The sequence below is a fragment of the Magallana gigas genome, chromosome 8 (assembly GCF_963853765.1).
Source record: "Magallana gigas chromosome 8, xbMagGiga1.1, whole genome shotgun sequence".
Lineage (NCBI taxonomy): Eukaryota > Metazoa > Mollusca > Bivalvia > Ostreida > Ostreidae > Magallana > Magallana gigas.
Window position 1 is genome coordinate 4,088,769 of NC_088860.1, and position 24,310 is coordinate 4,113,078.

General features: G+C 36.7%; 1 protein-coding gene across 6 annotated transcripts; it reads right to left on the reverse strand.

Annotated features, from left to right (window-relative positions):
- Positions 1 to 67: 67 nt before the first annotated feature.
- Positions 68 to 19,596, reverse strand: LOC105337659 (E3 ubiquitin-protein ligase RNF38). Of its 6 annotated transcripts, XM_011442503.4 has the most exons (11): positions 19,437 to 19,596; positions 17,477 to 17,849; positions 12,249 to 12,331; positions 8,629 to 8,843; positions 4,156 to 4,333; positions 2,396 to 2,710; positions 2,029 to 2,184; positions 1,502 to 1,611; positions 1,260 to 1,335; positions 804 to 1,031; positions 68 to 445 (listed from the first exon to the last, which is right to left on the reverse strand). In XM_011442503.4, the coding sequence occupies exons 2-11, from the start codon at positions 17,826 to 17,828 to the stop codon at positions 383 to 385; spliced, it is 1,776 nt and encodes a 591-aa protein (XP_011440805.1). In that variant the 5' UTR covers positions 17,829 to 17,849; positions 19,437 to 19,596; the 3' UTR covers positions 68 to 382. The 6 variants fall into 6 exon arrangements, with proteins under 6 accessions (XP_011440805.1, XP_011440839.1, XP_011440812.1 ...); XM_011442537.4 differs by lacking the exons at positions 17,477 to 17,849; positions 19,437 to 19,596 and adding an exon at positions 16,631 to 16,652; XM_011442510.4 differs by lacking the exons at positions 17,477 to 17,849; positions 19,437 to 19,596 and adding an exon at positions 14,405 to 14,552.
- Between the last annotated feature and the right edge of the window lie 4,714 nt (positions 19,597 to 24,310).

Consider the following 24,310-nt stretch of genomic DNA (forward strand, 5'->3'; position numbering starts at 1 on the left):
GCATGAGTGTGTAATATGACATAAATAACATTGGTACTGGCTTTATAAAAGGTATACAAAAAGTCCCTGAACGCACTTTCTTTTATGAAAAAAAAAATATTCCTTTCACCCCAACAAAAACAGGGATATACATTTTCTATAGGTTATAACAAAAAAGCAATGAATAGCAGGTACTTAGGCTATAGTAGACAATTTGCTCAAATAATAGAAACAATATATATCAAAGCATCTATGACTAATCAAAAGGAAAATAATTAAAATAACAATTACATTGTATTGTATATGCACCAATTCATACTAATTTCTTCATATTGTTCAGAGAGAAAACAAATTTGACCCAATAATAAATAGTCTAGACACTGCAGTGCATGAACTTTGATTCCTAGTCTGATTGGCTGGCAATCTCTGTGGCGTCCGCCCGACAGATTGGACATGTCCGATTAGTCTACAAAAAGAATGTCTTAATAAATTCCTGCACCGAGAAACTAAACTTGTACATGTTATGATTGACTTGATGTCATAATTTTAATTATTCAATCATTACTTGTGCAAAAAAAAAAATATGCCAAAACTAGAGTGAATTAAGTCAGAGAGTCATGTCATCCAAGAGAAATTTTTACATTTCTTTTTATATGACATGCATTTTTAACTTTTTTTAAATAAACATTTCAGATGCTAAAACAATAATTTTAAGCAAAAGTACAAGAAGGAAATCCACCCCCCCCCCCCCAAAAAAAATTCTTAAGATATGAAAAAATAAAAAAGCCAAAGATACCGATGTCCACAGGTAACACTATTCTTACCTTTAACCACTTGTCCACGCACTTAGCATGGAACTCGTGACTGCACGGCAGAACCCGTAATAATTGTCTATTTTCAAAATCGCACATGCACACGACACAGGAGGTCTGGTCCATGTCGGAGTGGTGATTCTCCTTGTTGAACCTATAGGCCGGCAGCTGCTCAATCTCCGGCTTGGTCAGACCCTTGGGCTTGGCCTCGCCCAACCTCTCGGCCAGGTTCAGCAATGCCTGGAAAATCAGAGTACCCATGTATTAGAAACAGAAACTTGCTTAGTGGTTGATTTGGGATTTAGAAACTTGTATGATAGATAAATTTGGTATTACAAATGTGTATGATAGTTAAAATTGAGTATTAGAAATGTGTATGGTAGTTGAATTGAATATAAGAAATGTGTTGGTAGTTGAATTGGGAAATAGAAACTTGTCAAGTAAAAAGATTCTCTTTTCGAACCTTACCTCGTAATTCTCCACTTCTGTGGCATCTTCATGGAAGTCTCTTCCATAAGGCATTGGAGGGTTACCCAACATGGCCCTACAAGTGCAAGTAATTCTAAGATAAATTTAAGATGAAATTTCTTTACAAATGCAAATGAACACATAGAGCAATACTAAAGGCCTATCAAAACGAGGATAAATAATGTCCATCAAATAACAATAACATTTTAGCCAAAAGATTTCTGTGACAATTTAAAACTTACAGGAAGTGAAGAAGGAATCCTGGGTAGGGTGGAGGAGGCAGAGGAAGTGACCGGAGACGACTATTTCTCCCACCAGAACGCTGACGAGCAAAGTGACGATGGAAAGGTCCCTGTAGAGAAATTGAACATTCCATTATATACATCTATGTTTTGTGTAAATGTTTGTATAAACAGATTCTATGAGTGTTTGTTATGCAAAAGTTAGAACAATTTTAACAAGACCTTGGACTTTTGGTAAAAACACAACTATTTCTTGCTTCAAAACAAGTTTAAAAAAATGCTGGTTTCGAGTGAAATATGCATATATTGCATAGTCTTAGCTCAAAAGCCAGACAAATCTTGCTGTTATCAAAGAGCCATGGCAGATTTGCTAGCGATGAAATAGACAGACCTACGTCACATTGCTGTTTGACACACCTACACAGAGTCCAAGCTCTTGTTAAAATAGTTCTTCGTTTCATATTTTTCATTCCTTTGTCTACCAACATTAAAAGTTCTCTTTAAACTAGATCTGGGACATGTCTTACATAAATATCATGAGGTGTGGGGTGGACGTGGGGCTCCTGAAGCATGACCGGGGGTGAGGCAGTGAAGGGGGTGGCACCATGAGGGTGTAATGTCCCTGGGTGTAGAGGAAACCGGGATCGCTGGTCAATCAGACCAGAAACTTCTTCTTCCGAGCGCTACAATCAGAAACCATAAGTCATGTAGTTATAATACTGGAAATCAAAGTAAGATATCAAATGTGTAACACTACTCATCACACACAATTAATCTACTTCTTTAGATTTTGTGTTTTCACTGAATAGGACAGAATGCCATAATCAGCACCATAATCATCAATTCATTAATGTTCCTTAGGCATTTAATGAACAACAAGAAAACCCTACGTACATGTACGCCTCTGGCACTCGGATTGAAGTGAGTGGGTGGAGCCAAGTGTTGAGGCGGTATGTGACTGGTGGCCGGGTGATGGTGATGATGAAACAAAGGAGGGATGGAACTCGGATGAAACGGAATCTGTGGCAGACTGCAGGCAGGGATGTGCTGCATGTTACAGGACGGCAGCTGCACACTGCATCCTGGGATAGACCACGTGGGGGCGGTACTGCACACTGGGTGATGGGCCCCGGTGCACACTGGGAGGTGGGGCCCGGCACACACAGGGATTGCATATGGAGCCATTGACACAGGGGTGCTGACAGGCACCTGTAAAAAGACGAACAAATGTTACACAAGTCCTATTTACAGTGATGAGTGTGCAATGTTCGTTAGGCTGCCTAAAGTTCATTCTACATTTAATGTCACTTTTAAACTACAAACCTATGAGGGAGGGCGATAAAATGAAAGTAAAAGTTTTAAACAAATGATAATGATTCATTAACATTAATACAAATGCTTGAGAATTCAAGCTTTATGGAAACTGCATTTAATGATCTGCTCTCTCAGTTATAAAGGCAAATCAAGTTGGTTTTCGATATTTAATCCATACTAACTTAAATATTTTGCATGTTCTTCAGATTACAGTATTTTAGTTGCAAAAAGTAAAACGAAAACTTGAAATGATTATAATGAAAACTAGGGTTTGTTTAAATTTTGAAATGGTTTTAAAACATATTTCTCCTAAACCTTTTAGCTTGGGTGAGTTTAACATAGAATTTACAGTGAACAGCCATACAGTGATGTAGCATACATGTACAGAGTGTAGGATGGAGACCTGCCCTAGTCCATGTAACCAGCAGTGATTACCTGTTTACTTCAGTATAACTAAGGTATAATACACCTATGTAATGAAGACTGAGAAGATTACAACAGCAGAGTTGGAAAACAAGATCTATTGATTAGTCTCGAGCTAGATATCCCATTGGAGGGCTGTAAAATTATCACCTTTATCAGACTCTTACTTACAAAACAAAACATGTATATGTGCAGAATAACACAGACTAAGTGTATCAATAAACAAAATCTACAGATGCTGAGAAAAGCTAGTCAGCACACAAACAGTGGCAACATCTCAACACACAGAAAATAATGGCAACATTATAATCATATATCTCAACACACAGAGAACATTATGACAACATTATGATCATGTCTCAACATACAAAGAATATGACGGTAACATTATGACCAGACTGCATTCTCCTCAACATCTTCCTCCTGTAGAGAGACTTTCACCATGTATCACTCATAGATTTTAAAATTCCTAAGTCCCATTAGATTATTAGGTGTGGTGTCGTCGGATTCAAGTTTTTTTCATCTTCATGTATCGTCAGACAAAAAGAGTTTCGTGTCTGCCATCCATGCTTTGAGGCAGGAAATGACTACTTAAGGATTTTTGTTACTTCCCTAGAGCCTCCATAACTTCCCTGTTTGTCCATACAAATGTAATCCCATCGTTTTGGGTCATTTTGTGCCAAAGACAAGTTAACAAAGGAACTACAAGGAAGAGTCTCAATACAGACTAAATATTGCCCCCCCCCCCCTTTAAATCTGTACCCAGCTTCTCCCTAGACCCTCCATAACTTCCTGTTTGTCCATACAAATAAAATACCACAGATTTGGGTCAATTTATGCCAAAGACAAGGTAACAAAGAAAATACAAGGAAGAATTTCATCCCTCCCTTGGTTCTAATCAATCCCCATCTCCTCACCTGTTCCATTTCAAACATGACTTGCTGTGGGGCCCCGTGTAGGTGGTGGGGGTGGAGAGAGGCGGGGTGAATCTGTCGGGGGTTCATCAGGTGGGGCGGCTGGAAGGCTCGGGGCTCCTGACCACTCTCATTCTGTGGGGTGGGGTTCCTGTCTCTTGTTCTTCTCCTGGTTCCAGGGCTGTAATTTAAAAGATTTCTTTATTGTAAAAAAATGAAAGCAAAATCTCTAGTTTATGCTTATCTGTCAAAGGACGATAGTCTTATTTCATGAATTCTACTTATGTAAATAAATAAAGGCTGATATATATTTTTATTCAGAGAGTTAAAACACATAAAACATCACTGCTGGTTTCCCACTTGATACTTTATTTGATATCCCTACAAATATAACGATGTTCTTTTATAATCTAAGCCATGTGTGTGTTTCTATAGAGCGCAGCTGCAAAGGAAATCAGCATCCTGAAGGAACTGAATAAGAGAGAAAAAAGGGCCATTGCCTGTAACCCCCAGCTGTTTTAATGCTTGCCACCTGAACATTCCTATCTGAGGAGCTTGGCCTACAGGATATTCTGGGGACCCTAGTCAAAAAGTAAACACCGTGCCCACTACGACACAGAGACTGGCTCCACACAGCCCCAAACACACAGATTACAATATCACCCAGCAGTTATTCACCACGGCAGGAAAAGAGTGCTCAGGTAGAACATACATATTCATGAGACTTCATAAATATTCATTGGAAGGAGATACCACAGGGGTTATTGAAAAATTTATAAAAAGAATGAGAGAACGTAGTGGGAAAATCAATGGCACTGACCATAAAGTTATGCAGGATTATTTAAGTAAACTCAAATTGTTATGTTATCACTATAAATAATCTATAAAACTTGACTAGCTTCTTCTGAATAAAAATTCTGGCAATCTAACACGGCTACATTAAATCTGCCGCAAAAAAATGAAACGAGATAGCAACAGAAATTGATTGGTTGGTGTGCTCTGTAATGCTGGTACCATGCTGCAACTGATATTTTAATTGAATGAAGGCAGACAACTAATCACCGGCGAGGTTGGTCAATAACTTGTGCATTGTGCTGTTGTATCATGGCTGTCATGGCAGTCCTCACTATGTCAGAAAATCTATGCAGTAACTGTCGCGGTGCCAGGTTGATGTTGAACAGCAGGCTCTGTATCCTGAAGTATGTCGCTGTGGTGGGGGGTAGAGTGTCGAGTCCACTCAGTGGATTCAGAATCTGCAGCAAACGCTGAAACTGAGTATTATAGGTGATAGTGATCCCAGTCATGAATCCCTGCAACATGCTATTTGTCACAGAGAGGCCTGGCTCTTGGACAAGGTCTGCAATGGTGCTGAGCATGTTTCTGAGATTTTCCTGTCTAGGATGCCACACTGCTGTCAAAAATATCCACTTCATGGCCTCCTGATAGAACTGCTGCAAGAGCTGGTTAAAGAGTACAGCCAAAGACCCAGGGCTGTTGTTAGGTCCTCTAACAAAGACTGAGGAATGAAAATCGAGCCCAGCACCAGTCTCTTCACTTTCTCTCACACTGTCATCAACCTGTGGGGTGGGTATCTGGTCTCCACTGTCTACATTAGCCCCAGGGGTTGGTATCTGATCTCCACTGTCTACATTAGCCCCAGGGGTGGGGCTCTGATGTTCATTGCTTGCTTCAGCCTGAGGGGCTCTCCCTAGTTCTGCACCTAGATGTTGGAGTAGATGTTCATTCTCGTTATAGACAGTATCTTCATAGTTATCAATGCGGTGATTGTAAGACTCTGTTATTAGTCCATCCATTGGTTGCAAAGCTTCTCTCTGGACTGGTCTCCATCTGGTGATATTTGAATTGTGAGCTCCTCTACCCTGACCTTCCAATGCAAAGCTCTGGGGTCTGTGTTCTCTGGGCATGGTTCTCCTTCCCCTTAAATTTAACAGCAACATATTTCTGTATGGGTGATAATGATGCGTTCTTGTCAATGGTGCAATAACTTGCTGGGAATCAAACTGCCTCAGAAAGACTGATACATACACGCCTCTGGGTGGAACAGTGTACATTTGGTTCTCAAACAGTACAGTGGTCCCATTGTTCCGTCCGTTTTCCTCTGGGTGAAGAGAAGAGGTCCTCTCTGATTGACCACCTTGACTAAAACTTCTGTGAGCGGATCCAGTATCAAGTGGTGTATTCGAGGCAGTGTCAGCTGGCTGCATCCTCAAAGAAGTGTTCACTCCTTGTAAGTTTGTCTGTCTGTTGGAGGCTTGAGTCCTGTTCTCGTTTCCCGAGTTGTCATTGTAAATATTTCCAAGTCTAGCATTTGCGGAGTCAAACAAACAGTTGACTGCTGATTGTACCACAAATCTGAATGCTGAATCCCAAAGCTCTGGTTCAGTGACTCTTTCTGATTCATCAGGCTGAGAACTAAACCCGGGTACCTGGCTATCTATCCTCTCAGAAAAATAACCTGATGCAGCTGAACTAAAGTTCTCCATGACAGATGATACTCCAGAATGGCAACATAACATGGAAACATAGCAACATTTCTTCTGAGCTCCAAAATGTGTCATATATTTATGTGTCACTTTCAATGACATCACAAGCCTGATGACATCATAATGCCTATTATGACATCATCTTTTTCAAAACAAAAACTTCATCAAAGATTGTTTTATATTGAATACGAATTTAATGAATGGTTTTATTTTTTTTTAAATTCTTATTAGTAAATAAAATTAACTCACTACCAGTAAAAACTTTGTAGTTGGGACGTGAAAGGGTAATTAAATGGTTTTTTTTTTTTCAATTTATAATAACATTTGATCAACATTTAATTTTTTTGTTGTAATTCACGTTTATAAACCTTATGTTGACTTATATTGTAATTCATTGTCTGCTTTCCTATTCTATTTGATTCCAGGTTTACACCAGATAATGCTTGTATCTCCAGATAATCAGCTAGCAACCTCTACCAGCACCTCACTGATAAAGCTGGCCTCTTTCTCTCTAATTTAAAACATATGGCACAGGTTTTCTCCAGTCCATGAAAAAATGTATACTACTTTAAACTAATTCAAGCCCTTTTACTGTGCTCTACCAGTCAGAGAGGACAATTCCTATGGAACCATTAACCACCATGACACAATCACAATGCTAACAATACAAGTGTTATCTCTACCACAACTTCTAGCTTTTTTTTCTAATCATAATTCAATTGTGATTGTAGAATTATACAACCACATAATTCAGGTGAGTTCTGATTTTGTATAATGAAATGAATGCTGTATTTTGTGGTGAGGATTCATCAATATTGCTAGCTCTTGATTTCTAAATGGAATAATTAAATAGCCTGTTTTACAATTCAATTGACATTCGGAGCATGGTACATGGCTAATTACATGAAAACAATAGGACACTTTTCTTTATTCTAATTCACAATAGAGGTTTAACTGGCTGCACGTTTTCACCAGTCTTTTCCCTAGTATTCTATACATCAATATATCATGGAGAAAAAGAGAAAACATCCCATACAGCTTAGTCTTTTTGGCATTATCTATTAACAATATATCTATAAATCCATGATTCAATTGTCTGAAAATTTAATGAAAGGAAAAAAATCAATTGCTAACGATTCAAAAACACTTTTAATTTTATCTGATATCTACTGTGAATTCAAGATTTATGGTATATGTTGAATAAAATTATCACAGCAATGCAACTTCAGTCTGATGTAAGGAGACTATGTATTTATTATAGTTTTTAAATAACTAATTTCCTGACACATAAAATTTGACGGTCGACAGGCGTGTTAGTTGTGTAATACAAGGACTGGAACCTCTACCGAGCACGGAGAGATTCACTCTCCTACATGTGCCGCTCAACTCGGGGAAAACGGAGACTTGAAAATCAATGTGGCTCAGGCGGAATCAATACTAAAGCCGCCACAGCGTTTAAATATTTGACATGGTCAAGCAAGCACAGGTGACACACAAAGGTGTGGGTACAATACCTGGCCACTTCACCGTGGCAGGCCCGACAATGCCCCCCTTCCCCTCCTACCCCCTCCATTCTGACAGCCTCCCCGCACACAAAGAAAATCAATTCCTCATTGATCATTTCCCTCTACCTCGACACACTGGAGAATTTTTTTTCCCACAATCTAAAGGCTGACTTGCCTATTATCAACACTTCTATAAGCCTGGATCCCACTTGATTATCAAACACAAGTGTGCAACTAAGCAATGGTATCCTCTTTGCAACCCAACCCTGACAACTTTTTCTAATGAAACAGCTCCACAGGCAAAACATACGCCTAGGGATAAAAAAGCTGGCTCTATCTTGAGAACGTGTCTACTTGCATCCTATATATTATGACCCACACAACAGAAAACCTGATCTAAGTTTTAGACTAGATTTTGTGTTTTTTTCTTTTTTTTGTACAAGAAAGTGAAATGGTGATTGAATTACCTTCGTCGTGCCCGGGGTGTGTTACTTCTCTCTGCAATCAGCCTCCTGCTATCTCCGGACACGCGTCGCTGACTGGATACTCGTCTACGACTGACCCCTAACCTCTCGGCTTCAGTTCTCTCCCTTGACCAGGTTGGTGGGGGGCTGGGAGAATGATTCGTCAAGTCTATGTAGCTGTTGGAAGTCTTCCTTCTCTTGCGGCTTGGACTCTCACTCTGGAAAACAAGCAAGAATCAATATCAAAATCAAGGCTTATATTCTCCTCTTTCTCTCTATCACACACAATCTACCAACAGCAGGGTACTACACTTCTGCTCTAGTTACATTTTTCAATCAGAAATTTACAAAACTTGTGTATAAATAAGAACATTGCATGTACAGCTGGTGTGTTACGAACATTTAGCATAGCTCTTTGTTCATATATACTCCAAATCTGATCTAGTCATGCATTAGTAGGCTAGTCACAGGTATAGCCTCTACTGCATTCACAGTCAGAAACTCAAAACAACTACTTGATTAATCAAAGAAAATTCTGGTTTAGAAAATATGACTAATTCTAAGACTGTTCAAAGTTAAGATCTGAAATACTTTTCAATCATTTCCTCTTTGCACACTGGCGTTTGTGGGGGCTATTATTTTTAAAAGACCGTACTTTAAATTCCACATTCATGATTCACGGCTCTCGCCCGAGCTGAACAAGAGATAGGCAAGCCCTTTGTTGGTACATGGGATTTGACTGCGATAAACAGTCCCCGCTCTCTCATTTACCCAGCGACAGCTAGATTCTCCTAGCATGAATCTGACAAGGTTTTTTGTGGTTTTCAAAGCCCTAACCAACAATCGCAATTCAAACACTTGGCCAGAGTGAGTTTTAAACTGTTCAGTATTTTTGGACTGTGTAGATTAGAACTTGTACATTGAGCTTCCTGTTGTTTGGACAGGTGGGAAGTTTCCAGGCTGTCCTTAATCTCCTCAGAATCTTATCACCAAATCCAAAGTGTAGGCCCCTTCCCATCATCTGGCCATACAATGGGCTATTACCTGTATTGGGCAATTTTACCTCTAATTCAGGTCTTTTTAATGCCAAGATATCTAGCCCTTTAGTCATTCTTGGCCATTACACACTCCCGCCATAAAACTACAATGGTAAAGGGACTTAATCTGAAACAAAAGGGAGCTCTATATCCTACCATGCTTGGTCTTTCGGTTTGTGACAAGTCCATAACATATATTTCTCCTCAGACAGCCATTTCCTCCCTACCGCTCTGTATGGACTCCATACATATGACGCTTCCTTTATACACAGTGTAGAAACCCTAACACACACTCACACCCCCCAAAGGTGGACTTTGGTTTGGTTTTTTTGTTTAAATTCTACTTCCTTTCAGAGAGATAGAAATCTGTTTCTGCAGAGATTAAACCAGTATTTGTGTGGTTGTATCAATCTATTTCAGGCCTACAACAGTGACATTGACCCTTCAGACTCAATAACATGACCCCCCAGCCATCTATACACATGTTCTGGGTCCCTGTCCCTTGGACAGCCAGCTCCCTACAGTTATATATAGACACAGCCACCACCCCAGGCTAACTCTATCTCTGGTCTTTCTGATTTTTCCAATTCAGCTTTATCTTTTAAATCTTTATAACCATGAAAACATTTTCTGAAATGATGGTTTTTCCTGTACAGTTAATAACTAATGACTTGTTCAATACTGATAAGTGAACTAGGACTCATGACAGAGGTGCTTAATACATGTATGGAAATTCTGACCTTTTTGGTAAAAAGAAAAGAAAAAAAGACAAAGTTGATTTCCTGACATTTAGAATTGTTTTATATGTGTCAATTCAAGAAAGTCAATGAGATTTCACAAAACTCATCAGGAAGGGGGGGTCCTCTATGGATGACTTATATCCTGTGAACGTCAGTCCTCCGTGTATTTGCTGAGTCATTCAACCACACAAAAATCCCATGATCCAATCTCAGTTTTACTTGACCCCCCCGAGTCAGGATTTCTATCTCATCACACTCAATGAGACAACTGTTACACTCTGTTGTGTGAAACTACCACACAGAAAGCCATCTTAGCAACATCTCAATGTTAGCCATATCATAGGAAGAACCATCTCAACATCAGAAAGGTCTCGACTCAACATTGATTACTTTTCTCATTAATATAAAATGGTCTTATCTCAAAGTTTAAATGATTCACACTAAAAACCATCTCAACAACAGAATTGCGACATCCGAATGCTTATATATCACAATGAGAGCCATCTCAACATCAAACTTGTCACTTATATAATAAATTTAATTAGAGACATTAACGATGAGATACCTGACAACAAAGAAACAATGGTATGGTATAAAATAAAAGGGCTCATAATAACAATATAATCGTAACAACTCTGTTAGGAAAAGAAAGACCGATTTAACTGTAATAATTCTACAAAGTACAATAGTACCGGTACATTTCGGTGTTAAACACAAAATTAATCACATCAGTAGTAAACTCTAGCATGCTATTTCACAATGTCATAGAGAATCTTCTTAATCCACAAATCTTTAATAAGTATGTATAACTAATCAATAATTTTGACCCCCTTAGGTATATATATTATTGCATCAAGTTATTCAATGACAGAACTGAGAAAAGTATCTTAATTTATAAGTATGTCATACACGATATGAAATATGATTATTCATATAGAACTGTGAACCACATCAGACCCTGACTAAAGACAAAGAAGTATGTCATCTGCAAACATTGCGTAACACTTTATGTTGCGTGTAGACGATCCAGGGACCTAAGCATGAAACACAAGGAGAGACTACAAACGAAAAGTCTAGAGGAGTTTCTCTTTCATGTCTTTGTTTGGTGGAAACTCAGAGCTCTGGGTTTTTAACTGAATGTAAATTTACACAGAGAGTCCTGCTTGGATAGTAATTGCCTAGCCAGGCACTCGCTCTTCTTTATAGACTCCACAGGTATTGATTAGCCAGCCCAAGTCTGGAGCGACAGAGAACTAGCAAACACCAAAGGGACAAAACTGTCTCTACTACAAGGCCTGCCTGGGATCTCAAGGAAAATTTCCATTACATGACTGAAATAACTCCTAGCCTGTCCATTAACGCTTTGATCTAGAATGTAAACCTCAGAACCTCCATGTTTTAAAATAAAATCTGAATACAGATGTGAGCTCTAACCTCTCCATCATCTGTTACAACAAACATACCCTGAATTGTGTGTCATTTTGTCAGAAATGACAGAACATCTCTCCATTTTGCACGAGTTTGAATCAATAAACCTAGAATTCACATTTCATCTGTATTGACTGAAAAACTACACAAATCTAAAACATGTCCAAGGCTGTAACTTAGCAGATGTAAATGAAAATCAGTATAAGCTTCAGGAGGCCGTGTAGTCAACAAATTATCCGTCAGAAAAACGTTACCTTAAAATGTGGGATATTATGTTTCTAACCATATACTCTCATTCAGTAGAGAAAAAAATCCAAATATTTCAAGGAGAGTAATATGGCATTAAAATTCAGCCATGACCACCTATTAATGAAAGCTACACCTGAAAAAATTTTTGGCAAAAAGTGTGCATCCGTACCTTTCTAGAGGTGTCTTCCACATGTCGTCCGGAGCAAATCTGCGCCGGATTCTGCATCGGTTGGCTGCAACTATTCTGGAAATCTGTAAATAAAACAATATCTCACGTAAAATATATGACGTGTGAGGATGACATGAAAACAAAGAGAGTAGGGAATTAGATGGTAAGCTGCCGATATCACAACACCTTGACCAGCACCACAAGGTGACGTAACTTTAACACTTACCGGTAATACCAGGTTACATTGTAAGCTCATACAAAGGTGTACTACATATATTCCCTATACTGTACAAGATATTTATTTTTCCCTCACTAATTGATGATGAACTTGGCTCCAAATAAACAGAAACAATGGAAATTAAAAATACCACTAGAGCCAATATTAATGCCTGTTTATCAGCATGCTTGAAGGATTTCAACCTGCATCAATTACATTGTTTAGCTTTCAAAACAAAGAGAATTAAACCAAAAACAGCCAGTATTAGACAAATTATCATACTTATATATCTCAAAACTTTCACATAATTCTTATAGTTTGTTTTGTTGGTAAATTAAGAAAAAAGAAAAAAAAACACCAACAGACCCCTTAAAAGTCTTATAGCAAGATGTATTGTAGTGATCACCTGACAAATAACCAACCTTAGGCAGAGAACCAGTGTCTGCGAGCATGGCAAGTATTCCCAGTGAACTGAGAAACACAAAGAGACCTACTGATACGATACGCAGTACTATATAGTCTAAACACGCGCAGTCAGAGTACTTAGTATGTCAATGATTCTACCATTCTGTGGAACATTCCACAGTAAATGGTAAATAATTCCCAAGTGTTAATTGTAAAGACGTCACCATGTTTCAGACCCCACCAATAGAAACTCACTAAGAATTGTTACTCCTCTGTGTTCAAGGAACTTTTAACTTGTCTCAAACTTACTCCAGCGCATTGTTATTCGCAAAGACTGTCCTCTGACTTTTATAATAAACATTTTTGTTTTGATGTTAACAATTTCCTCTTTCATTCTTACATCAAAAATAAGAATTCTTCAAGGTTATTTTTATTATGATCCTCTCCTGTAAAAGGTGAATGTTATAGATTGGTATTAATTTTTATACTTATGCCTAGATAGTCAGTAAGTAAACAAGATCATAGCATTAGAAAACAACACAAGGCAGTTCTTAAGGATTCGTTCAGGGTAGAGGCAGGCCCGGGCCTCAATTAACCCATTCTTCCATCAATTTTTGTGGGCATCTAATTTCATGGATTCATCATAATTTACGGTTCCCATGATATATCTATTCATGGACAATGGTCCTACCAATAAATTATGTTTTTGCATATTATACTTCTATGAGCATTTGCTTTTGTGGATTGACTAAACAATGTAATCCTTAAAAATTGATGTTCAAGGAATATTGATAAAAACCACAGTATCCTTCAGTAACTAGAAAGCAAGTTAAGGACAGTTTCCATCCCATAGGAAAAGTGCCATCCATTCTCTGAGAAAAGGTGGGACCACAATCAGTCTGATGTGACTCGTGACTCGCATTGCCTTAGAGGTCTAAACACAATTCTGGCCCACCTAAAACAAATTCACATTGCCTAAGAGACTTTAACACAATTTCTGGTTTAATACCTAAAGCGTAACTTACATTGCCTTACAGGCTAAGAAGATGTTTTGACTCACATTGTCTTAATATGATAACAATTCTGCACTATCAACTGTAAGATGGGTAATGTCATATGACAGCCCTTCTATGGAACGCATACACCACACGATTGCTAGTTCTAGGAATCATAGACTAGTGAACAAATCCAGTGACATAATTTTCCTCCCTTACGATGCACATTATACCACTCTCATCAAAATTACATAATGTGACAGAGATCCTGTGCCTTGGTGAAAATGAAATGAAAATAAAAAAATGTTCACCCATTCGCATGGTAAAAATACAAGCTACAACTGGCTAGTATTCCTGGCGGTTGATAAACTCACCACATGTGCTTTTCAGTAAAAGTCATGCACACGAGACTATACACATAATTTTGACATTGCTCGTTTATCCATACTAAATTAAGCTTCAAGCTTGAATACTAGAGAAGTCCATAGCCCCATTCGTCTTGTCAGAACACACATATCACCATACATATATATAAATACCTAACAAACAGAGTCCACGTGGAAGAGGAGAAAATGCCATGTCTGATATTAATCCAGCACAGCTAACACAGGCAGGAAATATCAACAACACAGCACTGTATAACACACAGGGACAGAACTCTAGTGGAAACAGCACACACACTCGTACACACATTTAAATGTACCTGGCCCTGTGAGTGGATTCCTTGTGTGCAACCAACCCACGTGCAGTATTACTCTGGGGCTGGCACTGAATCAATAGTCCCCCCAGTCTCTTCCAATCAATACCAGCAGCACTACTAGCTGGGTGTTGTACATAGTACTACTAATCATTGACCAAGGACTCAACCAACTTACAGTATATTACAGTGTTAATCAGTTCTCACAAAAAACAGTCTCATTAATAACTACTACGCATTAAGTTTTTGGTCCTTTTCCCAAGTTTCAATTCTCTAAATTCTTTGAAAACCAAAAGACCATAATCTCTTTCACATTTGCTTTCCTACCATCAGTTTAAAAGTAAGTTATAACTTTACATTTAAAATCCTGTCAAAACCAGTATAAAGTCATCTCATGAATAATGGATGTTTTCAAAACTTCACTTCTTTCAAGCAAAATTATCCCATGCAGAAATACAATAAGTTCTAAAAATGCAAATGGGTTATAGAGTCTTGTTTTCAAAATGCTTTAGAATATACCTTATAGGTATACATGATATTTCACTTTGACCTGCTTTAATAGTCAATATATAACCAGAGACAGATAGAGGGGAATGAAAGAAAAAATTAACAAAGAAAAGTCTCTTGGCCAAAATGTGGACACCTGAACATTGTGCTACCCAGGGGCTTTTATAGTCCGAGTGCTTGGACTTCAGACCATTTGTCAACATGATCAACACCGCAATCCCAACAATTGAGTTCTAGCACAGGAGAAATACTCTGTTCCTGCCACACATTGTTCCCACTGAGCAGGCTTGCCATAAAGCTACCCTTCAGACACAGTAAAAAAAGGTCTGTTAGAGGCGCCAATTCAACAGGGATCTTTAAAGCTCTGCCTGCTGGCAAAGGAATTATATTCATACACACACCGAATTTCCAATCCTCTGAAAACTAAATTTATTTAGTGGTTTCTGGTTGCAAAGAAGGAAATCTTCTAATATATATTATACAATCTTCTTTCTTTGCCAAAGATGAGTCACCCAATCTCTCTCTCTCTCTCTCTCTCTCTCTCTCTCTCTCTCTCTCTCTCTCTCTCTCTCTCTCTCTCTCTCTCCTTACACTCTCAATACATATGTAACTGACATTATGACAAACTAAAGTACCGATAGGTCTGATATTAATTTTCTACTTATGAAACAAAAAATCATTATTGAATAGGTAAATTACCCATAAAGGATGCATAAATCAAATCAAAAAGGGTAAATTGAGATGAATTAGGCCACTTCCAACACCTTTAAATGATATTCAAATTACATGTATAACCTCTAGCTTGACAGGGCTAAAATAATTATTTTACACAGTCTCAACTTTTGTATCATTACATAATAATGCTGCATTAATATCTGAATGTTTATTCAAATATTATATGTAGGTAATTAATATGGCTTATTTAAAATAAAAACTGGGGGTCAGTAACTCTAGGTCAACAGTCTGGACTACCTAGTAGCAAGCACCTCCCTTCCGATTCAAGTATTACCCTTACTTAGTCTGAAGATATTTATTATTAAAAGCTTAAACAAAACGAGGTCTGTTGGATGGTCTTGTCAGCTGGTCAATAATGAAGATCATTTATTACAAGACTGAAGCCTAATTAATTCAAAATATGAAGCACTGACCAAGTTAAATTTCATTTTTCCTAAATAATCTTAAACAATCTAAGACAAACACCAAACAACAAGGGCTATCTTCACTTAATTCAGGAAAAATCTCAAAAGCAAGGAAGACAAATTTACACAGGGTTGGGTGTTTTCCAAGTCTAATGACAATTTTTAACTGGAGGGTAAACTGTACTGTATAACATGTATGCAAATACATACGCCGAGGATTTATCAACTATTAACCTAATCACGGCACCGAATGTCACCATTTCCAATCTGTCAAATCTTCACCAACGAAATCATGCAGAAAATAAAATGAACGACAAAATATGTACATATATATAAAGTTAGACAGAAAGAACTTAAATCCAGGCATTAACTGGGTCAGCTGTGTATTTTTAGCTGCCTGCCACGATAAAGGATACACGCACCGTTTCTGCAGTGTTTCCCTGACAAAGCAGGCAGTTCTTTGGACACAGATCCAGCTTTTTCCCCCTTCTTTACCACATAGCGTTAGCTATTGATAAGGTTGGAGCTACACTGTGCATACATTTATGTCAGTGTGAATGTGTGTGTGAGCCCTAAACACACACACACACACACACACACACACACACATGTGAAAACTAGGTTGACAGATTTTTTTCTGGATTAATGTTTAACCAGATAACTTCTTTGTTTAAACTGGGAATCCTAAACTGTATACAGACAATAAGACATATTGTTTCCTAAGTTTGGTGTATAATATATACAGCTAATTTCTAGAGAGAATACATAATGTGGATATATATGTAAATGTGCAACACACAATCGTTTAAGGTGTGGATATGCATGACTGAAAATGTAAACAGGAGTGCCATGTTTTTATCAACAAAACATAACATCATTTTAAACATTGCTCATTTATTATGTGGAAAAAACCCATCAGTTCACAATATCTCTGGAATGGGCAGGATCCTACACATGGTACAGCCACAGCCTATCACATGTGTAATAGAGCACTAGGGCTGTGATGAGATCGTTTTTGAATGACCTGAATAGTCAGGAAGCATGAGGGTTTATAATCAACAGTTTGACTCTTTGTCAGTCTAGATAACAATGGTTCTATATTTAGTACTTCAGTCATCAACATTAGTTTTAATTCAGGTACTCTAGCTGTACTATAAACTTTTTCATCTGAATTTCTTACTTTCCTCACACATGCATCTTATTGCCCATTACAACATCTAGCAAAGACTCTACAGTTGAATCAATACTTGTTAAAAGTCTTAACATACCATAAAAACTCCTGCGGCGAGTTGTTTCTCTGAGGTCATAAAATGGAGACACCCTCTGGGGTTCTGCTGTTGGACTCAGATTTGGACTAAGGTTGATGAGTGGTGGACTGTGAGTACTGAAAAAACTGGCATTCCTCTCAGATGTAGCGGAGGCCTGTAGGGCTGTCAAGGGGCGGAGGTCGGACACATAGGTGGCTCCCTCCTCTCTCCCAATGAAGTGTTCAGAACTCGGAACAAGTGACCCCGGGGAAAGCTGACCGCCTAGATGATAAGTCGGTGACTTGGGGAGCAGATGCTGATAGTGTTGCAACAGTTGATTTTGTGCATCTTTCTGTGATGACGCCACTGGCATTATAAGACATGCACCGATCCACTAAAAAAAAACCTCACAGTCATTCTAATATACCTGATAAATTCTATAGAACAATAAAATCGCTTTACACTCACAAGCAAACCTGAAATAAGATGCAAGAATTAACACAATTTACATCAAGGTCTTGTAGGTTAATTTCCTTTAGACCAAATGATATTCTTATAATGAAATAGACTAAATTCATGGACTAAATTATTTCATCAAATTAATCTTAAAAAGTGCAGTTCCCATACATCCATACACTAGTTAAACTATTCCTATGTTGATAAATTTTGCTAAACCTTACTTATAGTAAAATTCAAATAATTCAAATATCCCCCTTTTCATCATGTTTCATAATATTAATTGATAATTTGATATAAAATTATATCCTTCAAGATTAAACATTTTTATGTCCGAAGTGAGTTATCTAATTAAAATAAATAAAGGTTCTTATTTAAATTATTGTAGTTAGTTGCTATTTTCAATTATATGACACGAGTCCTCAGATTAAATTTAAGTTAATCTAATGGAATTTCTTTCTAGCTCAATCTTTTTGTTGAATATTTTGACTAAATCATTTTTGAACACTGATTTTGTTGGTGATAGATGTAATCACAAGCAAGTATATACTGTAAATTCCTTATTTTATGCAAGTACTTAAATCCGCGATTCCGGTGTTATGTTTCAAATCGATTATGGTTAAGAATATATAATCACGATCACCAACTTTTTGTTATAATTTTCTATAGTTTAAAACTGTCTGGAAAATAAAAGCGATTTTTTAAAATCCGCGAGGTTGCCTCTCACGGTTTTACACGAAAATTAATTCCTCACGTTTAATTAGGAATCTACAGTATATTTTCATAGTGAAAACTTAGTAAGTTGTTAGAACTTGTGTCTTAACCAATTGCATATGTATGTAATATATATACAATAAAATATGTAAATACTGTATGTTCAAATCAAAATTTTCACTTTCAATTATAGTTAAGTGTATAAAACTGTCTTCTGCTCTACCATGTCTTTACCTAGTGTCAAACATTTGAAACGATCAGAACCAAAAGATATTAAATCAGAACACTGAGCAATATACTTTTCAACCTAGAGCCCAATATTTTGTTTATTCAAATAATAAATGTCAATTGGCAAATTGTCTGAATGATTTTACCCTCACTGCATGTTGTATCAAACTTGCAGTTATGTAGTCTATTCTCCTTCAAAAACAGTGTATACAAACGATATGGCCTTTTTTAAAACCATATTTGTCCCAAGAAACTATTTGATAGAGCAAAATTTCAATTTTTAGAGTAAATTTCAGCAAGACCATCTACTGTACTTCTGCTTAAAAATTCACATATAAGCTCTTAAAGGTCGAGAAAATATTGGATAATGTTTACACAAATAAGGATATACATTATTATATCGACTCGTGTGAATGAATTGTTCACTTGCTTAACATTCTTATGTAGTCCCATCTCCTAGGGAAAAGCATGATGGACGGTCACGCTTCAACGATCGGTCACGAACAGAGGAAACAGACACAAAAACTTAAATAAACCCTTGGATGGGACAAAATTATACAGAAACACTTCTGCGTTTACATACCTGTTTTCAGTTAAACGATTTTCCTGTTTGTTTCAGTTCTAGAAGAAGGAAAATCACCTCAAATGTAATCCTTGGCTCTCCTGTGTAAAATCGTTCATCTGGAAATGCTAGTCAAGCCTTGGATCCCCCGCCTACCGTATTTTACGTCATATCCGTTATTAATTTCCGTCACTCTTCGTAGAAGACAAACAAAATAACAAAATAAAAACAAAATAATTTGTTTTTAAATTGGCTTAACGATTTTTTAAGATAAATTTATTGCAAGAAATAATTTTAAATAATTTCGTTTTCACGAAAAAGAAATATCATGTGATCATTTAGGGATATCACATGACGCGCTATCAGCATTCTCATTGGATACTAAATTAGGTGACCTTGGTCACGACTTTGTTGGAGAAGAGGAAGGAGAAGTATTTCTGGCTAGAAGGCTGGCAAATGACTTTCAAAATTTGAGCGAATTGCTCGTTTGTTAATGTAAAACTGCTTTATTCTGAAATTCTTCATATCAAAGAAGAGGAAAACAGAATTCAGGGATTGGTTTTTGCTTTGGAGAAGTCGGAAAAGGACAAATTTGGAGGAAGATTGTTGTATTTTGGTCCGCCATATTGAAACCTTTGTTTACAAATAACTTTGACAGAAGTGCTCTTTGTTTTACAGAAAATTTTAACATTTTCTCTAAGAGAGTGTGCTAAATCAACTTGAAGAAATCCATCGATTTTTTTCCAATGACCTGGGCAGCAAATATGAAACATCCAAATCAGAGACCTGGAAGAAGACCACAAAGGAGGCATTCTAAAAATAGCTCACCTGAGCATTTTGACAACTCGCCAAGGGGATCTCCGAAGTTTGGTCTTTCAAATAATGATGGTCAGTTTTCGTCGGCTGACGAGAACAGTAGGGGGACCCCTAGTCCTAAACTTGATGGAGGAAACATTGCGTATGCAGGTGCTCGATTCAGCGACCCCCCAGCCCCGACGGTGCTCCCCAAGCCCCCGTCTCATTGGATGATGAACACAGAGTTCGTGGAGATGAATCACTGTGAAAATGTCTCAAGTCATCTGAAAATGCTCTTAAAAGTGCAAGTTAGTGCATAAACAATGACGAACATTCCAAAGATACTTATTTTTATGATGTTTGCAACTCTCATGAAATCAGTATTATGAAATGTCATTTGATGAATTCATGAGTTTTGTTAATTATGTCTTGTGATATGTGTCAATGTTATCCCATTTTTTTTTTTTTGTGGTTTGTTGATAGGGGTTCAAAACCCCAATTTTTTCTCTTTCAACTGAATATTTGTACAGTCTTAATTTCTCTCTTTGAATTCCTAGGATGCAGAAGTTAGTTGGCAGAACTAAAAAAATTATGTTTAAAAAATTGAATAATGATTGAAACATTTTTAGATTATTAATATTGTTTTAAAATATTGATGATAAATTTTTTAGTATTTAATCTAAAGAATTGAGAAAAAAGGGAAAAAAAAACTTTTTAATGCTTAAAAAAATAATGGCAAGTTTTGCAATATATTTATTAGAAATTATAAAGTATTGAAAAGAAAGTTGTCAACTTCTTCTGCCTCTTTAGTTTTCGTCTCAAACCTGGGTCAGTTACTCTCAAGGTTTTCTTTTTTATGCAGCAGTATCTATTTCTATTGTAAGTTTTATTAGATTTATTTTTATATTCATTGTTGAAAATATGGAGAAAAAAAAAGTCAATAGAAATATCTGTTTTATGATCTCAGGAAAATGCACAAAAATTGACCAAGGTACATGCTGCAAACCTTGATAGTAACTTGATACTTTTGTTGTTGAAACATCCAGACAATTCCATCATTTTATGTATATAATTTTTTGTGTATATATGTATTCTGGGCAGGGAACTGCAAATTGCCAATGATCTTATTTAGTGCAATAATTAAGAAATGTTTGCCAAAAGTGACATTTTCTATGTATTTTAAATGACTATTCTCTATATACATCAGAAAACGAAGCCATTGAAATCCTCATGTATCATGTATGTTCGAGAAGATGTTGCCATGAATGTAAACAAGAAAGATCTATAAGTGTCGATGAAAATTTTGCTAGTTCATTATATATTAAATTACATTTAATGATTTTCTCTTTTTAATGATAAATATTCTTTTCCATTTTTGTTTTTATTTCAAAAGTCAAGCATGTAATTATTTTTTTTTCTTTAATTAAGTTTTGTAATATGTTATTTTGATCTTGTGATAGTGAATTAATTTTTGTCAGAATTGATTGAACATTTTTGCTTCCCTTTTCTCCTTATTTGTAAATTTCTATTTTAATATTAAGTGAGCATATGTTTTTACAAAAACGTTTTTTTTCTCGACAATACATGTTTGAATCTGATAATAGCGAGGCAGTAGTGATAAAGTGACATGAACATTTAGTGGATCAAGTTTACATGTGACATCATCTGACAGCAGCAGATTCCATTGACCTCATCCTTATCATCATCGTCATCATCGTAGAGGAGGTGTTCCCATCGTCATCTACAACGATGGAGAGCAGCAAGAAATGGCAGAAGTAAGCAACTGATGTAACGAAAGCTTCGCGCTGGAGAATTCCCAAGATCCTGGTAGTTTGCAGAACCAAGCCTAACTCATTCATCCCATATGGAAATGTCTCGATGAACCAGCAACCCTGACAAATAAAATAAACTCTTCCTTCTTTCTTTAGGGTCCTCTTTAGGACCCGCCAAATCTTTCGAAAAGATGCTTATATTGCTGAAATAGAAACGGTGTGTGTACAATTATTAGAAGCTTGAAACATTGGGACATCTTAAAACTTCTAAATTGAGAGATGTATCAATTTTCTTCTTCTACTTTTGCTATACAGTAGATTCAGACATTGTTAGTCTAATTGTTGGCAAATTTCTTAATGTCCTTAATTAGACCACCAATGTTTTATAATCAAGAGCTGAAGCAAAGTAAAATATTTGAAGAACTTTGTCGGTTCATATACTTTAAGCCAGTTGATAAAAACATTCAGACAACAAAAAATGAATTGATTGAAAGAACTGAATCTGAAAGTAAGCTTCTTTCTCAGGTGACCATTAATACTGCCTTCAGGTAAACTGATAAGTAAGTAAAGGAATTGAATAAATCATGGGCTCCCTGCTGTACATCCAACAAATGGCAGTATGATCTATTTGAAATGTCAAAGAAAAGTTTATAAGAAGAAGGGAATATATTTTATCAGCTCACCTGAGCTGAAAGCTCAAGTGAGCTTTTCTGATCAAAATTTGTCTGTTGGCGTTGTAGTTGTAAACTTTTCACATTTTCATCTTCTTCTCCAGAACCACTGAGATAATTTTAACTAAACTTGGCACAAAGCATCACTGGGTGAAAGTGATTCAAGTTTGTTCAAGTGAAGGGCCACACCCTGTTTAAAGGGCAGAGAATTTCGAATTAAAAAAATTGTTGGTATTTTAAAAAAATCTTCTCGAGAACAATTAGGTCAGAAAAGCTGTAGCTTGCATGGAAGCATCCTCAGGTTGTGTAGATTCAAGTTTGTTCAAATCACGGTCCCCAGGGGTAGGATGGGGTCACAATGGGGGATGGATTTTTATATAGGAATATATGTATAGAGAAAATCTTTGTAAAAACTATTGGACCAAAAAAGCTTAAACTTGTGTGGAGGCATCATTAAGTAGTGTAGATTCAAGTTTGTTTAAAATATGATTCCCAGGGGTAGGATGGGGCCACAATGGGGTTCCAATTTTGACATAGAAATATACAGAGAAAATATTTAAAAATCTTCTCTAAATCTATTAGGCCAGAAAAACTAAATTTGAGTGGAAGCATCCTCAGATAGTGTAGATTCAAGTTTGTTCAAATCATCACCCCAGGGTATGATGGGGTCACATGGGAAGGGGGGGGGTGTCAAATTTTTACATAAGAAGAATAGAGAAAAATCTTCTGGAAAAGTATTCACTCCATAAGCAGTAATTTGTGTGAATGCACAGATTGTGCAGATTAAAGTTCGATTAAACCATGATTCCCTAGAGAAATGGGGCCACAAAATGTTGGGGGGGGGGAGGTGTTATATAGGAAAAGAGAAAAACATTTCTTGCAAATATTAAAACAAAAATGGCTTGGTTTTTACCATGAAAAATGTTATTGTCATTTAAATTTGGACCACATGGTTTTATTTGACCCTTTAAGTTTCGCAGTAAAAATCCTGCCTCGTGGTTATAATTTTTACCTAGAATCTAGGTACATGTACTTGTAATCAAATATAAAATCTAGACGTTTATTAATTTTAAACATTATCTTCATTAATTGGTGGATAAAATGAGTTCTAGAATTTAACGTGACAATGGAAAATATAGTTTTTTTCTGCTGTTGCAACAGTTAACATGCTTAGTAGAGATTACCCCTAAGGATTAATTTTAGATCCGCGCCTGACCTAGAAATGGCATCAATAGTGAAACACTACTCTATTTTATGCAGAATGCTCCTTGAAAATGGCTCGATATACAAAGTTTTAAAACAGACACCCATTTACTTTTTAAAAAGCATGGTATTGCAAACGGAAAGCATCAAACATGGCTATGATTTTATTAAGCAACCCAATGTTTATATTTTCAAGAGTGTTTGAACGCGAACGATAACTCTGAATATCATCCATTAGTTTAAATAACCACTAGATGATGAAATAAGACATACATCTTAATAGATTTTCATGTTTTAACATAAATCAAAGCAGGGTGTGATATGAAAAATGACCAGTACTTACGTATTTTGAGAATATTAACCAAACACTTATACTTCCGCTCAAAATTTCACAGGAACTTAACAAATCTCGGTGAAGTCTCATGAACTTTCATTCGAGCACCTTTGGATTTAT

Excerpts from the sequence above, each read along its gene's own strand:
- LOC105337659 (XM_011442494.4), bottom strand. The coding sequence starts at position 6,656 with ATGGAGAACTTTAGTTCAGCTGCATCAGGTTATTTTTCTGAGAGGATA. Across the intron at positions 2,711-4,155 it reads TCATGTTTGAAATGGAACAG|GTGCCTGTCAGCACCCCTGT; the intron begins GTGAGGAGATGG and ends GTCTTTTTACAG. Across the intron at positions 446-803 it reads GCGTGGACAAGTGGTTAAAG|ACTAATCGGACATGTCCAAT; the intron begins GTAAGAATAGTG and ends TTCTTTTTGTAG.